This window comes from Glycine soja, chromosome 15 (genome assembly GCF_004193775.1).
Source record: "Glycine soja cultivar W05 chromosome 15, ASM419377v2, whole genome shotgun sequence".
NCBI lineage: Eukaryota > Viridiplantae > Streptophyta > Magnoliopsida > Fabales > Fabaceae > Glycine > Glycine soja.
The window spans coordinates 2,276,729-2,290,940 of NC_041016.1; the positions used below are offsets into that span (position 1 = coordinate 2,276,729).

General features: G+C 32.5%; 2 protein-coding genes across 6 annotated transcripts; both read left to right on the forward strand.

The window, feature by feature from the left end:
• Positions 1-3,135: 3,135 nt before the first annotated feature.
• LOC114387467 lies at positions 3,136-8,162 on the forward strand. Its single transcript, XM_028347661.1, has 11 exons — positions 3,136-3,529; positions 3,809-3,924; positions 4,705-4,817; positions 4,907-5,112; positions 5,624-5,905; positions 5,993-6,051; positions 6,192-6,228; positions 6,352-6,423; positions 6,541-6,691; positions 7,200-7,343; positions 7,442-8,162. Exons 2-11 carry the CDS (start codon positions 3,816-3,818, stop codon positions 7,838-7,840), a joined length of 1,572 nt encoding a protein of 523 aa, XP_028203462.1. The 5' UTR covers positions 3,136-3,529; positions 3,809-3,815; the 3' UTR covers positions 7,841-8,162.
• Positions 8,163-8,624: 462 nt separating this feature from the next.
• Positions 8,625-13,990, forward strand: LOC114385744. 5 transcript variants are annotated; one of them, XM_028345798.1, is made up of 11 exons: positions 8,625-8,873; positions 9,254-9,450; positions 9,545-9,605; positions 9,838-9,886; positions 10,591-10,645; positions 10,721-10,808; positions 11,068-11,186; positions 11,608-11,733; positions 11,897-11,984; positions 13,196-13,409; positions 13,642-13,990. In XM_028345798.1, exons 1-11 carry the CDS (start codon positions 8,669-8,671, stop codon positions 13,655-13,657), a joined length of 1,218 nt encoding a protein of 405 aa, XP_028201599.1. In that variant the 5' UTR covers positions 8,625-8,668; the 3' UTR covers positions 13,658-13,990. The 5 variants fall into 5 exon arrangements, with proteins under 5 accessions (XP_028201599.1, XP_028201602.1, XP_028201603.1 ...); XM_028345801.1 differs by having other exon boundaries at positions 13,289-13,409; XM_028345802.1 differs by having other exon boundaries at positions 13,289-13,350.
• The last annotated feature ends 222 nt before the right edge of the window (positions 13,991-14,212 follow it).

Here is a 14,212-nt window from a genome sequence, read left to right on the forward strand (position 1 = left end):
CATATTTTTAAAATGAAAAAAGAGATATTGGAGATTATATTATAGTGGGTTTTTTATGAAGGTAGTTGTAGAAATAAAATATTGAAAGAGATATGACATAGTTTTCCGATATAGTTGTAAGGGTAAAATAGGCATAAAAATATGTACATCAAAACTCCTTATTTTTTATTATATATAGTATTGATATATAATTTAATATATTTTTATTTTTTATTTAATTTACTATCACACACCCAAGTAATTATAGTAATATTATAACAATCAATAAAATTTGATTAAGATGGTGAGGAATGTATTCAGATTCTATAAGTATGGTGAGTTTGATTTCCACTTTTAATAAATAATTATAGTAATAACATAACAACTTACAAAAATTAGTTAAGATGAAGATAAATGAACTCTTATCTTATATAAACTCATTATTCATTAATAAAATGCTTATACTGATCTGATTATGGATGTAAGCATCCTATTGATGAGTAATGTAAGTATTTTTGTATGTATTTAGTGAGATTTGATGTTTAGCTTGATTCTAATAAATTTTCATGATGTATCTCACCTGATCTTAATCATTAAAAAAGAAAAAGTAATGACATAAAAATAAATCAATTACAATTTGTAAAGTGTGGGATTATGGGGGAAAAGTTATTCTACTAGGAGGTTTCTTAGTGTTTAAGAATGGAGCTCGAAATACATCAACATGGAGATGTAGGCATAAAACAGCACAGGCCGTGGAAGTCAGTTTGATTGATTCTTTGTTTAAAAATGATCTTTTATAGCATAAACCATCATTCACTTTGTTAGAGCTCAAATATAAAAAAACAGAGAAATAACACAATAAGAGTCCATAATCCCAAATTTGTATGGTAATAAATAACAAAAATAAATAATAGTCGATGACATTAGTTGAAACTTGAAAGTGTTGATGTTGTCCATCTTCAATGCTTTCTCCTAGATACCGGTCCAGTTACCAATAAAAAGTACGGGCCACATCAGCATTGGCGCCATCCCATACCCCATTTTTAAATTTTATTTTCTGATAGGCCGAGAATAAGTCATTATTCAGAGAACCATGTTGTCTTTTTTGACCCAAATGCCCTCCTTTGATCGCGGCAGCTGAAACCCTGCCATTTATTAGGGAGGCTTTTTCTTTCTTCTTTCTTCAACGCAAATAAATACTTTTTCTTTTGGGGTTAATAGAATTTTTTATTTTTTTATTTAAAAATTCTGTTTGAATTCCTTTCTAAACTTTGCTTTTAATTTTTTTACCAAAAAAAACTTTGGTTTTAACTCTCAATTTCTTTTGTCATATTGATTTAAAATATTTATTGACTTTATTTATTACTAATATTTAAAATCCATAAGATAACATAATTGATCACTTTGGATAATTTTTTCCTTTCTAATTTAGGAAAAAATATTATTCCATTTATTCTTTATTATAAACTTTAATTACTCAATTTATTTTGATTAAAAAAATTAATTAATTTAGTTAAGACATGAAAGTACTAAATTCGTTCTAAATAATAGTATTTATTTTTCTAAAACCACCCTGTGAACAAACTGACAAACATTAATAGAAATATTAACATATGTTTGTTTCAATGTCACGTTATTATTGAATCAACTTTAATTAAGAATATTTTTGTAAAAAATAATTAATGTAAAAATATTTTAGATTGAAACTTATAATAAAAATCAAGTGGCATTTTCAATTTAAACTTTACAGTAATAATCAAAATGAGTAGTTTTAGGAAATAAAGTTTGGATATTTTAAAAAATTAAGAGACAAAAACTATTAGTAATTTTAAAAGTCTGTTAAGAATCAAATTTGAAAAATTCTCAAAGATTAAAAATATCATTAATTCTGTCTTCTGTCTTTTCTTCCCAGATTCCCATACAGAAAGTTTGATATATTACATACGGTTTTGATTAAAAAATAAAGAATGATTTAATATATAATATTTAGGAATTTAGTTTAAATATTTTTATCGTCTAAAGATATTTTATATTGTAAACACTTGTATGTTTTTTTTAAGCTGTGTTATGTAAGTTAAATTGTTGAATTTTGTAAAAATGATTTAAAAGCCATATCTAAAATGAATTCTAATTAATTGTTAGCATCAATTTTTTTAAGTGTTTAAAAAATCAAACTCAATATTTAAGATTTACAATACATCTCGTGATATAAAAAAAAACTATTTGTTAATTTTTTTACTATTACCTTAAAGTAATCATTAACAAATTGAATTGCGTATTTAATTAACTTACTAGCACGGATAATTAGAATAAAAAATAGTATAAATTATAAAATAACATAAGAAAGTGGGTGTGCAACGACGAGTATTGCCCATGCTCACACACCGGGTGTTGCCTTGACTAGAAAGTCATGCCTCTGTTATCTTTTGACTTTATGCAGGAAAAGAGAAAAAAAGAGAGCGAGAAAACAAGGTTTGGTTTGGGTCGAAAAAGTCGAAACTTACCCGACGCATTTCAGCTTCGAGTTTAGACAATCTACAGTACTTTTGAAATATAATGTCACATATTTTGAATGGTTTGGAGTTGTTGTCTCTCAGGTCAAACGTGGATTAGGTTGAAAATTTTGATACTTAAACTCATCCCTTTCTGCTGGTGTAAGGGAGTCTTTGACACACTTTTGTTTACCTATTAATAAATAACCTTAATGTTATTTTACTTTATTCTTTAATAATTATGAGTGTGTAAATTTTTTTATATTATTAACCAAAACAATTTAACAGTGAGTTTTTTAAGCAGTGCTGATAATTAAAAGTTCAATTTTTTGGTTATATATATGGAAGAGACAAATTTTAGTTTGATGATTTCTATACCTTGAAGGTTAGTATCATGACTTTGGCCAGAAATACTTGTTTTAAAAAACTACTGCTTTATACCGTTAATCAGCATATAGTAAATTTTCTCTATTTTTATACAAGTAAATTACTTTCTAGGTAATTACTGTTATGCCAATGAAAGTGCCACGATAGTTCATTTCTCACAATTCATGACAAGGTGTGGACGTAGATATTTCAGCATATGTTAGCACGCGAAAAAGTTAAACGTGTGAACTCAACTCTCCAAACTTTAAAGGGGTAAATGAACCATGCTTTTATTTTATTTTTTTGTGTCTTGAGAATTAGTCAAAGAAAGATCGAGGGGATGACAAAAATCTCATGGTGTTTCGGTTGAGGTTGGATTTGGCTTCTTCCTCCTTAGGAATGCATTTGACTAGTTTGAATATTATACTTGTTTTCATACGTATACATACACTTTTCTGCACCCTTCTGAGGATTGAGAATGTGGCGATTCAGCTTCAGCTGGTTTTTGGTTAGAGAAAATTGAGAAGGAAGATTATATGGCACTTTTTATATGCAGTACGCAGTTCTGGTTCATTTAAGCCTCACGCTAGTTTAAAAGTTTATTTCGGAAGCAAAGCACAAGGAAGAGCCAGTGAAACTTGTTGCAGGTCTTGGGGAGAATTTCCAGCACGTTTCATCTCTCAGATTATACAGTAAGTTATTTAGAAATGACTACATGCACTTCCACAGTAAAAAATGTTCTTTCCTTGCACCCAACTCATTCTATGTATGTGAAACACAAACTTTAAAAAGTTGCTACAAGTGCACTGCACATGAAGAAAGTTGCTTCTTCTATGTAACTAACATGCATATACATATTAGATCATGAACCATGGAAAAACTCCCTTCCTCTCCTTTGGTTGATTGCTAATATATATTTCTAGTTCTTGAACCAACACGGGTTATCAATATCTTGGTTCTTAATTTGGCAGGTTAAAGATGGTCATAGTCAATGGCACCAACGGGCTAGTATCTTTAGTAGTGATTTTAGTTTTGATTTTCCCAGAAGTTGCATCACAAGCACTCTCACCCAGTGATTCTGTTGCAGGTAAGATTTGGTTTCCTTGTAGACTCAATATATTCCTTCAGATTTTCTAAAATTGCCATGCACTTATATTGATCTCGAAAAGTTTGCATAGTTAACGTGAGACATATGAACTTGTTATTGTTAGTCATATGATTTAAAAATCAGTTCCTTGTCAATTGTCATGAAATGCCCAAATGGGTAAGAATTAAATAACGTACACTTCTAATAGACGTAAGGTGGAAAGCAATAAATTGAGGATATATTATATATATATATATATATATATATATATATATATATATATATATATATATATATATATATATATATATATATATATATATATATATATATATGTATGTATACATAATAAGGAAAACCCAACTTGAAATTAGTCTATAGTATGTGATATAAATATATGATATTCATTAACGTTTTATACCAATTATTAACTATGTTGTCCTTCACGCTTTAAAAAACAATTAAGAGCAGATCCGATACTGATAAAGAAGGTTAGTAATTTTAAATAAACTATTGTTATTATAGTATAAACGTAAAGAACGCATCGGAGTATCAAAGTTTTAGGATTTCCTTGTCAAATCGTAATAAGTGCTAAAGTACAATTTTGTATTTGATGGTCTAAAGTGAACAATAATGGTTTATCTTGCCCTATACATGATTTTGAAGTTTGTATGAACCCAAATTAAGTAACTGATATATGGTACAGATTTCCCTTGTTACATTTTTTGCTATAGGCTGTGGCATTGACAATGAGAAGTATTATGTCTATGGTTGATGCAGATAATGTGTCAGTAGCCATTAGCCAACCGGATAATACTATTAGAGTGGACCCTTTAGATCATTTCCAAAAATACAGAGGAGGATTTAACATCACCAACAAGCATTATTGGAGTGTATATCTTTATCCCTTTTCGTTTCTAAATGTTATTTTCTAATTTCTAGCATCAAAGATGTTGCTAACATGTCCTTAATATTTTTGTAGTCTGTGATCTTCACTGGAGTATTTGGATATGCAATTGGGGTGCTCTGCATTTTTTGTGGAATCGTATATGAAACTTTTTTGGTAATATCCACGGTTTGTCACAAAAATGACAGAGGAAGAAGGATGAAGAAGGTCTTTCCTTGTAATTACAAGAGTTGTGATCTTTCACTAATTCTTTTGACTATATTGCTCACCATTTTTACTATGTAAGTGATTCATCCTTGTCTCCAGCCTAAGTAACAATGACATTTCAGAATAGGAGCATTTTTTATTTTTTTTCCCCTTCTGAACCTCAAAGGGTATAAAACAGTCCACATAACATTCGTGAAAGGCTTATATTAAAAGGTTTAAAATAGTTGATAATGTAGAAAATTGTGGACAAATTGCAGTCGTGAAGGCTCCAAAAACCTTGAAATTAAGCCTTTTTAAAACTTTTGGCAAGAATTAAAATAGTCTTCCAAATTGAAAAGAAATGGTCTTTTTCTTAAGTTTATCACACACTAGTTGGTTATCTAAAACCACAACTTAAACACGGTGGACATAGATACAAAGAAAGGCATAAGCTGAGTAATATTAGTACCATAGACAAATTTAGTTTTGAAAGTAACAGTGAAAGTGACCAGTACATTTACTTGATTACTCATTGGAGATTGGCACATCAGAAACAACTGGCTTTTCCAAAAGTGATGTATGTATGCATGGCTCTTGTTTTTGTAGAGCTGCAACTGGGCTAGTTCTTGCTGGGAGTGCAAGGTTCCATTCTGAAGCAAAAAATTCAGTTAATATTATAATCAAGACAGCGAATGAGGCATCAGAAACAATACACAACACAACAGGAGCGTTAAAAGACATGGAAAGTAACTTCATGGAAGCCAATAACAAAGCTGAGGCTTCTGTAAACCTTGACTCTACAACTGATAGACTTGATGATGCATCTGCAAACATTGAAAAGCAAGCTAGGAAGAATAGGCGTCTTATTAACAAGAGCTTGAAACTAGTGTAAGACTTCTTTTGTCTCTCTTATTCCTGATGAAATGTAAAACGAATAATGCATTTCGTGGCAATAAGGAAATCTTTTTATTGCAGGTTTGTAATTACCACGGTGATTATAAGCTTGAACTTGGCTGCTGTAATAACTTTGTCAGGTATTCTCAGTTGTTCTATATGCTTAACATCAATGACTTGTATCTTCAGATTCATGAGAATTTCAAATTTGTACATCCTTATTTTTTTTTCTACACATGATACATGATTCTCATAAAATGTTGGAATTTTCTGTGATTAGTTTCTGGAATACTGAGGTTACAGCGGGCACTATACCTGTAAGCAAGCTAAATTTATCAACTTGAAGCCATAGAATCAATCAAGTGTATTTATATCTACATGTTTGATATCTGTCCGAAATCTAAAACCTTGTTTTGTTGTTTCCCTCTTCTTTTCCACAGGCTTATTGTATTATGCTGGTTGATGACAGTGATATGCTGGCTATTCTTTGGAGCCTATTTCTTCTTGGAAAAGTAAATCCATGTCCTTTCTGAATTCTATATTTTCAACAGTTTACATTTTTTTCCAACAATAAATATGTTTATAAGGTGGAAGTTTGAGATTATTTAAAGAGTTCTCTTTTATTGTAGATTTTCTGGTGATGTATGCACAGCTCTTGGCAGCTTTCAAGAAAATCCCTATAAAAACAGCCTAAGCTCAATCCTCCCTTGTGATGAATTGCTCTCGGCAAAATCAGTTCTATCTGATGTTAGTGCTGGGATCTACGACCTTGTTAATAAGGTAACTTTTGCATAATCACAGTTCACAGACATCAGGTCCCTCCCCACTCTTCTACATTATGACTCTACACCAATCAACAGAGATAGAAGCATAAACTGAGCCTTCTAGTCATATAAATAAGAGTATAACATCAATTTGTTCCTTCAAATGATACCTCCAATCAATTTGGTAAAAACCAAATTTAGTTGCTAACTTCAACAACTGTCCATCAATTTGTCACTAGTTAATTTGGTCTCTGACATTATGAAAAAACAAATTTAGTCCTATTTTTTTACAATAGTTTGTCAATTTCTACACACTAACGTCAAGTACCAAATTGAATAACCAGCACCAATGTTCAGAGCCAAATTGTCTCAAAAGTTGCCAAAGTGAGGGACTAAACTTATTTTTTCAGAATATCAAGGACTAATGTTTTGGTGTTGCAATTCTACTGTTGCACTATATTATTGTTTATACAATATTGGCGTTCTGATGAAGGAATAATGTTTTGGTTTTGGTCATTGTCCAGGTGAATGCAAACATATCAGCCATGCAGGCAACATCAGCTGTGAATCTTGTTCAAGTTTGCAACCCCTTCTCAGCTCCACCCAAGTATTTATACCAGCCAGAGAACTGCCCTGCTAACACTATACGAATTGGAGATATCCCAAAGGTAATATTGTCTTGATGAATTCTATTTTTGCCTTATATTACTACAAGACCAAGATGTACTATAAGTACTAACACCATCATTACACTGATGCATTGAAGGTTTTGAAGCCTTTTTCTTGTTCAAATACGATTGATGGAACCTGTGACAATGGATATTTAATACCTGGGAGTGAATACATGAGAGTTGAGGCTTACACAAGTTCAATTCAGGACCTACTGAACGTGTATCCAAGTATGGAAAACTTGTTGGAATGCCAAGTGGTGAAAGAAGCATTCTCTCAAGTCCTTGTCAACCACTGCAAGCCTTTGAAGAAATATGCTAAGATGGTATGGCTAGGATTGCTGTTTCTTGCAGTGATCATGGTGTTGTTGGTTGTGCTATGGACTATAAAAGCTCGTCACGAGCACCGTTATCATCTTTCAGATGGTTCTGTGGAGCCTCATTGTGCACCAACAAAAGCCTTGGAATCAGGAATAGCTAAAGAGATTGAGATTTGACAACAACTAAATTGGTCTATAGTCAATTATATTTAATCCACAAGAACTTAGGACCGGGTACTGGAATGCAAATGCGCAAGCAGCTTCCAATAATCCCGTATAGTGTAACATTTGTAGGTTGTACATTGTCAAAAAAAGTCAATACATACACAAGTCAAAAGATAAACCAAGGGCATCTAGAATTTGCCTTTGGTGATATAATTTTCACACAACTTCTTGTTCAAAAGAAAAAATTCACTCTGGGGACCAATCCCAAACAAAAGACCATACAGATGTACGAAAATCATCAAACAACAAATGAATAAATCATCTACATTTACAAGTTGTCCTTTTCTTTTTCTTCTTTTGCTTAAATATATTTTTAGTCCGTGCAAATAAGATAATATTTATTTTTGTCTCTATTAAATAAGTCATTTTTTTAATCTTTTATTTATTGAAACGTATCATATATAATATGTATTTTACATAAGCTCTAATATAAAGAAAACTAAATTTTGTTTATTATTAACAAATGTTCCTTTTTTTAGATTTTTTGTCTATGTAAACAAGAAACACAAGCCACATTTTCATTTTTATTTCTAGAAGAAGACAATATATTTTCTAGAGACTAAAATCAAACATTTTCTGTTTGTCAAGATGATAAACCAAGGAAATTTAAGTCAGTCCATCTTTCTCAAAAAAAAAAAAATGGTATCTTTACTGGGCCAACCAAAATTTGGGCCTGCTTGTAATCTCGTTTAACCCGAAATTCCATGAAAATGAATGAATATAAGCAGTACACTGCATAAACGAATGATGTAATACAGTAATACTAGAATTGAATGGAAAATGGAAAACAGAGGTAGTGATGACGATGAAAATGGTAATGGGTGTCCGTGTCCGGTGAAGCTGTGTGATTGTTTAGAGGAACTTGTGAGGTTCACTCTGAACTCTAACTCTCACCATCTCAATCTTTCTTCCCAGTTTTTCTCCAACCTTCTCAAAGATGACGCAACGCACCCATCTTCTTCACACTCACTATCACAACCAAACGGTTTGTAACTTTCAATTTGTATTCCAAAACTGCTTCTGCTACTTACAGCCTTGTCTGTTCTGTTTTTAGTTGAAAAGGTTGTTCTTTATCTGGGTATCTTCAAATAAGCCAATAAACTCACGAGTCAAATTGTCAAATTCATTATAAATTTCTCTTCTTTTTTTTTTTCCTGGGTGGGGTGATTTATATTTTTGAGTTTAATAGATATGCATCGTCACGTAAAAGCCATCGACAAATTAGATATCATTTTGATATGATTTTTAAGTTAGTTATTATAAAAGTCAACAAAGGTATCATTGTGATTGATGAAGTGTATGTGTTACTTATTCTAGATTTTTTTTGGCAAGACAATGTGTATGCGTATTTCTACTATTTTGCAGATTCTTTGGAAGGAGTGCCACCCTATCCCTTATACAAGCGCTTTTCTTCAGCTCTGTTGAAGTGTATGGATTCTGAAACATTTTGTAGGACAGGCGCCAATTTAGCCATGACCGATGAATTTGAAGATTCTTCCATGCAGCAGAAGCGTAATGAGTGGCACAGATTGATTGTGGAGAAGGGGTTTGAAATAGAGAATGTAAATGCTGTGTTAAGTGTTGCATCTCTTTGCTATGTTCTTGTTCATCTACTGCTGAAGCTGGTTTTAATACATTGTACTTTTGTTTCAACAGATTTTGAAGAGTGTTTCCTTTGAATTCCATGTCCAAGAGCCTTTCTTTTCACAGCTAAATGGTATGTATCACTCTGTACTCTATATGATGGAGTTCAGTGTAATCACATCTGGAAAATGTGTTCTTTTGCATAAACCATGTTTCTGGGTAGAAAAATTATCTATAGCCACTGAAAGAAAGAATGAAAAAACTGCATGCAAGTACCTTCAATAATGTCTTTGGACATGACATTCTCATTCCTATTCTAATTCATTTTTACTAAGTCTTATGGAGTATGATTTTATTGCCTGCAGATGGCCTAAAAACAATTGAAGGGAGGTGTGCCACTGGGAAATACAATAGGTTTCAATATTTTTTTTAATTCAAAATATATTCTTTGATATGTATAACTGTTATTTCAACTCCTGTTCGTTACATTTCCTCCATTATAAAAGAGTGTCACATTATCATGCATTAACATTTGTGATTCACATTGAGTTGGTTTGTGTTGTCTGAATTTCTGAAATTGAGTCTTCTAGATGTAAAAGACATATGAAAGTAACATTGAGTAATCAATTGGAGGCAAACTCAGCCAACTGAACAAACAGCTGGCTTATTTATTAAAACTTTGAGACTTTTTATGTCAAGAACAAAATTCGAAAGGGTTTGCAGCTTCAACTTGTATGGGTTCAAGTTCTTAAGATTTGGCCATGAAGATATGAGCAGTTTGATTCTCCCTTAGACCACCTATACCCCTCCCCTACCAAGGCGCATGTCCTTCCAATATAACAAAAACAAAAAGGAATCAAATGCCTTTCCCACCTGTCTAGGGAGAAAAATTATGTGATATTGTCATATTTTAAATTCTATCAAAATAACCTACAAAAAAAATTCATAAATGCGCTCAATACAGTATTATATCATAATCACTTGAGTCATATCATATGGACCTTACCTTACTTGGATCTTATCTTCTCTTAATATTTTGCTACCAATCTACTGTGAGCTATATGCAGCCCATTTTACTTTTCCATATTTATTGTTTTTCCCCCTAATTTGGTTTCCAGGATCAAATCAGGAAATCTAATTCTCTTTAATAAGTCGGTGGTGTTTGAAGTTCAGGTAATGCTTTGTGTGGTTAATAATTAGTACTTCAGTCTGTAATGGCTTTGCTCTCTTAACTTCATCAGTATGTAGGGAGTAAGACGGTATCCTACATTCTTTGCCATGTTGGAGGCAGAAAGCCTTGGAAAAGTTCTTCCTGGAGTTGAAAGTAGTGAAGAAGGTACCAAATATCCTGATTATAGACAAAGAAGCGGAATGAGCTTGCATAGCTATACAAATAGCCATTCAGAGAGTTATTCAATTCCAAATGAACAACCAAAATAAACAAAATAAGTACTCCAAGTGGTAATTTGTCCTCATATCGTATTTATACATCCAAAAAAGTTTTTGAAATGAAAGAACCACCATTTAACCTATGGCTAAATCAATTCCAGATTTTATACTGATTTTTCCAGAGTAACACTTGCATAGCATTACAGGTGTAAAAGTCTACCGGAGATTTTACACAGAGGAGAAGGAACAAGCAAATGGTGTCCTTGCAATCGTTGTTTCAAAATTCACCCCTCAACCATACGATTCTTTGGCTAGATTATTCTGTGTGGGTTCATTTTCCTGTGATACCATAATCTCTTACTGGATTTTAAAATCATCTAGAACTCTCTTAAAAGACTGCTTCCATCTTGTCCAAATGATTAATTATTAGTTTGATGTTGTCTTTGATTTGTTAGTTTTTATTACTTCCTGATGATCATAGTATTTATTTCATATGCTGAAAAAAATGGTTTACTTAGTAAATAGTAATTAATATGATCATACTTTGATGTGTTGCATAAGAGGGACAGAAACAGATAATCACAGATACTAATGTTTTTGTACTTGTGTTCATGTTTCACCTGACTGCAGGTGAACTAATACTTAAGGTTTCTTATATGAGGTGAATTATGTTGTGTAAGTGTATGAACTAATACTCAAGTGTTCTGACTATTATGTTGTTCTGCTTTTTTTTTTTTTTTTTATAGGAATTGAGCTATGAGGGTGTTCAAAGCCTTCTAGGTCTCATGCATACCACAGGGACAATTCCTAATGCACTTCCTCCACCAATATCAACTCTATTAGCATCATTTAATTTGCCATGCAATCCAAATGTAAGAACCTTAGGAGCAAACTGCTCTGCATTAACAATAAGTTTTAAGATTTTGTAGGACTTTTCACTGTTTTCGCTATAATAAATTTTTATGCGCCTCTATAGGATGACTTTATTGATGCTTTATGCCAAATTATATATGTAAACTTTTGATCATTATTCAGGAAAATGGCTTGACTGATGGAGCTCGTGCATTGGCCAAGCATGCTTGTAGGAGTAGCAGTGGTTATTGGGGTTCTCTGAATGGAAATGGTAAGGATTTTTTTTTTTGAAATAGAATTTTTAAGTATATCTTTGTAATTGCCTTTTGATCTCCATTCTACCTTGGTTATCTAGGTTTGTCTTCACATGGAATCTGTTGCCTATAAGAAATTGATATGGTTTAAAATTGGAACTTCATTGAATTCCACATAGACTCCACACAAACACACAAATCTGGTAGATGAAATTCCCAGCCAGCCTTAGAACCAAGGCTCTCTAAGAAAACAATTCTTAGTCCTGCAAAACAGAAAAACAGGATCCACATCAAGCCATACTGTTAATCATGTTGGGAACTCTGCCCAAACAAATGATCAATATTTGGAACACATACTCACTAAAAAGAAAATGATAGACACAACATTTATGTGATTTGGCACTTCTTGCCCGTGTCTACGAAAGCACTCCAATAAAATATCCACTATCTTGACAACATTATAAGTTTTGTGAAAACTGGAAAATCTTCCCCAAATGTGTGTTACCTCATACACCTGAGTATCTCTTCACTCAAGTGTTATAAGGAATGATAAATATTCTCTTCTCATTTCACAAGAGACTCTCCACTACTCAAGTGACCTCTCTCATTTGCTTTGGATTCCTCACTGTTCTCTTGAATTTGGATGCATTAACTCTTCGGTAGACCCCCATATATAGTGGATGGCATGCCTTCTTACAAGGATGAAATTAATTACTCTTCACATTTCTAAGACCCTTGAAAAGTCGAATCTCGTCTGCCTAGAATCATGAATTAATTTCATAACACTTACACATGGATTGGAACCATCAACTTAACCTTATCCTTTTTTTTTATTTCATTTGGAAATTTAAATTGATATTCCCCTAATAAAACATACTCCCTATAAGTATAACTATACCACATACAGTTGAATAACTGCTACACAACTGTCCTACAATATTACTTCCCCATCATATACAATTAGATAACTCTCCTACAACTAGACATATTTCTATTTCTGGCCTGCAATTTTCTTATTTCTCCAAGAGTACACAATCCACGTTTTGGCTTGTTCTTTGCATAACCTGGCAAATATCTTGACTTCGGGCACTTACAGAATTTGTCTGTAGATGTTTTCTGAGTTAGGTTCACCATGTTTGCTGAAATGTTGAGTATATTAACAGTATGTTGCTTTCAAATAAGTTGATCATGTTTTCACTGATCCTGTCTTTTTCAATGATGTTTCTAGATTCTAATAAAAATAGGCTTGCAATGGATGTTATTAACCGCCTAATATCACATTGTTGTTGGCTGAATGTGTATACTGTTCCACCACATGGAGTTGTCTTTGAAATAAGGGTTGCTAATGGATATGGTGCACGCTGGACAGAAGATGGAAGTAAGGTGTGTGGATACCCACTAAATTCTGGTATTTATCTGCTTCCATTACAGGTTTATGCATGGTATGCTGTCCTATCTTGTCTCGTAATTTGAAGTAGGACTATGTTCAAATTTAATGTAACTTGTGTTAGACTCATCCACTATTCCTTGACTGGGAATAAGGTTTCAACCTGGAGGAAAGTTTTGTACTTTTCAACTTGCAGGATTCATTGTTATCAAACTTGGTAGCAGATAGTGCTTGTCTATTTAAAATAAATTCTCAACCCACTTCTTTTCAATTTTTTCTTTGTTCAGTTTATTGGATTTTTAGAACCCTACATGCAAGATGGGCACTCAAAGCGATGGAAGCACTAGTTCTGCTGGCCAGACCACGACAACTACAGCTAAAAATGTCACAAGTTTTCCTTTTATCTTGTGATGGAACTATGTTTATGGCACAGTATTTGTTTTTCTCTCTCTTTATTTCAGCTAAGGACTTTAGCTAACTATCTAGTCTAATGTCTCAGAGTAATCTACTTAAGTAGACTTCTGTATACAGATGATGGATTCAGTATAAGTATTACTTGTTTCATCCTGTACTTTTAAGAAAGAAGTATCCGTTTAGCTCATTTTGATTATTAAAAGTTGCTGACAAGTTCCATTATGACTCCTTTTTTATTGGGTCCGTAGATCCTTTTTATCTTTATCCATCTGACTTCTAGTAGTTTTGGGTCCTTGACATTGCCATGTTGGGGATTGATGGTCGGTTTTATATCTTCTTGTGTCTTTTATTCTTTTTCTTGTCGGTGTTTACATGAGCACATCTTGTGATACGTTTATTTTGCAACAATAAAAACCAAGCCTAACTTCACTGGGTAGAGGTGGC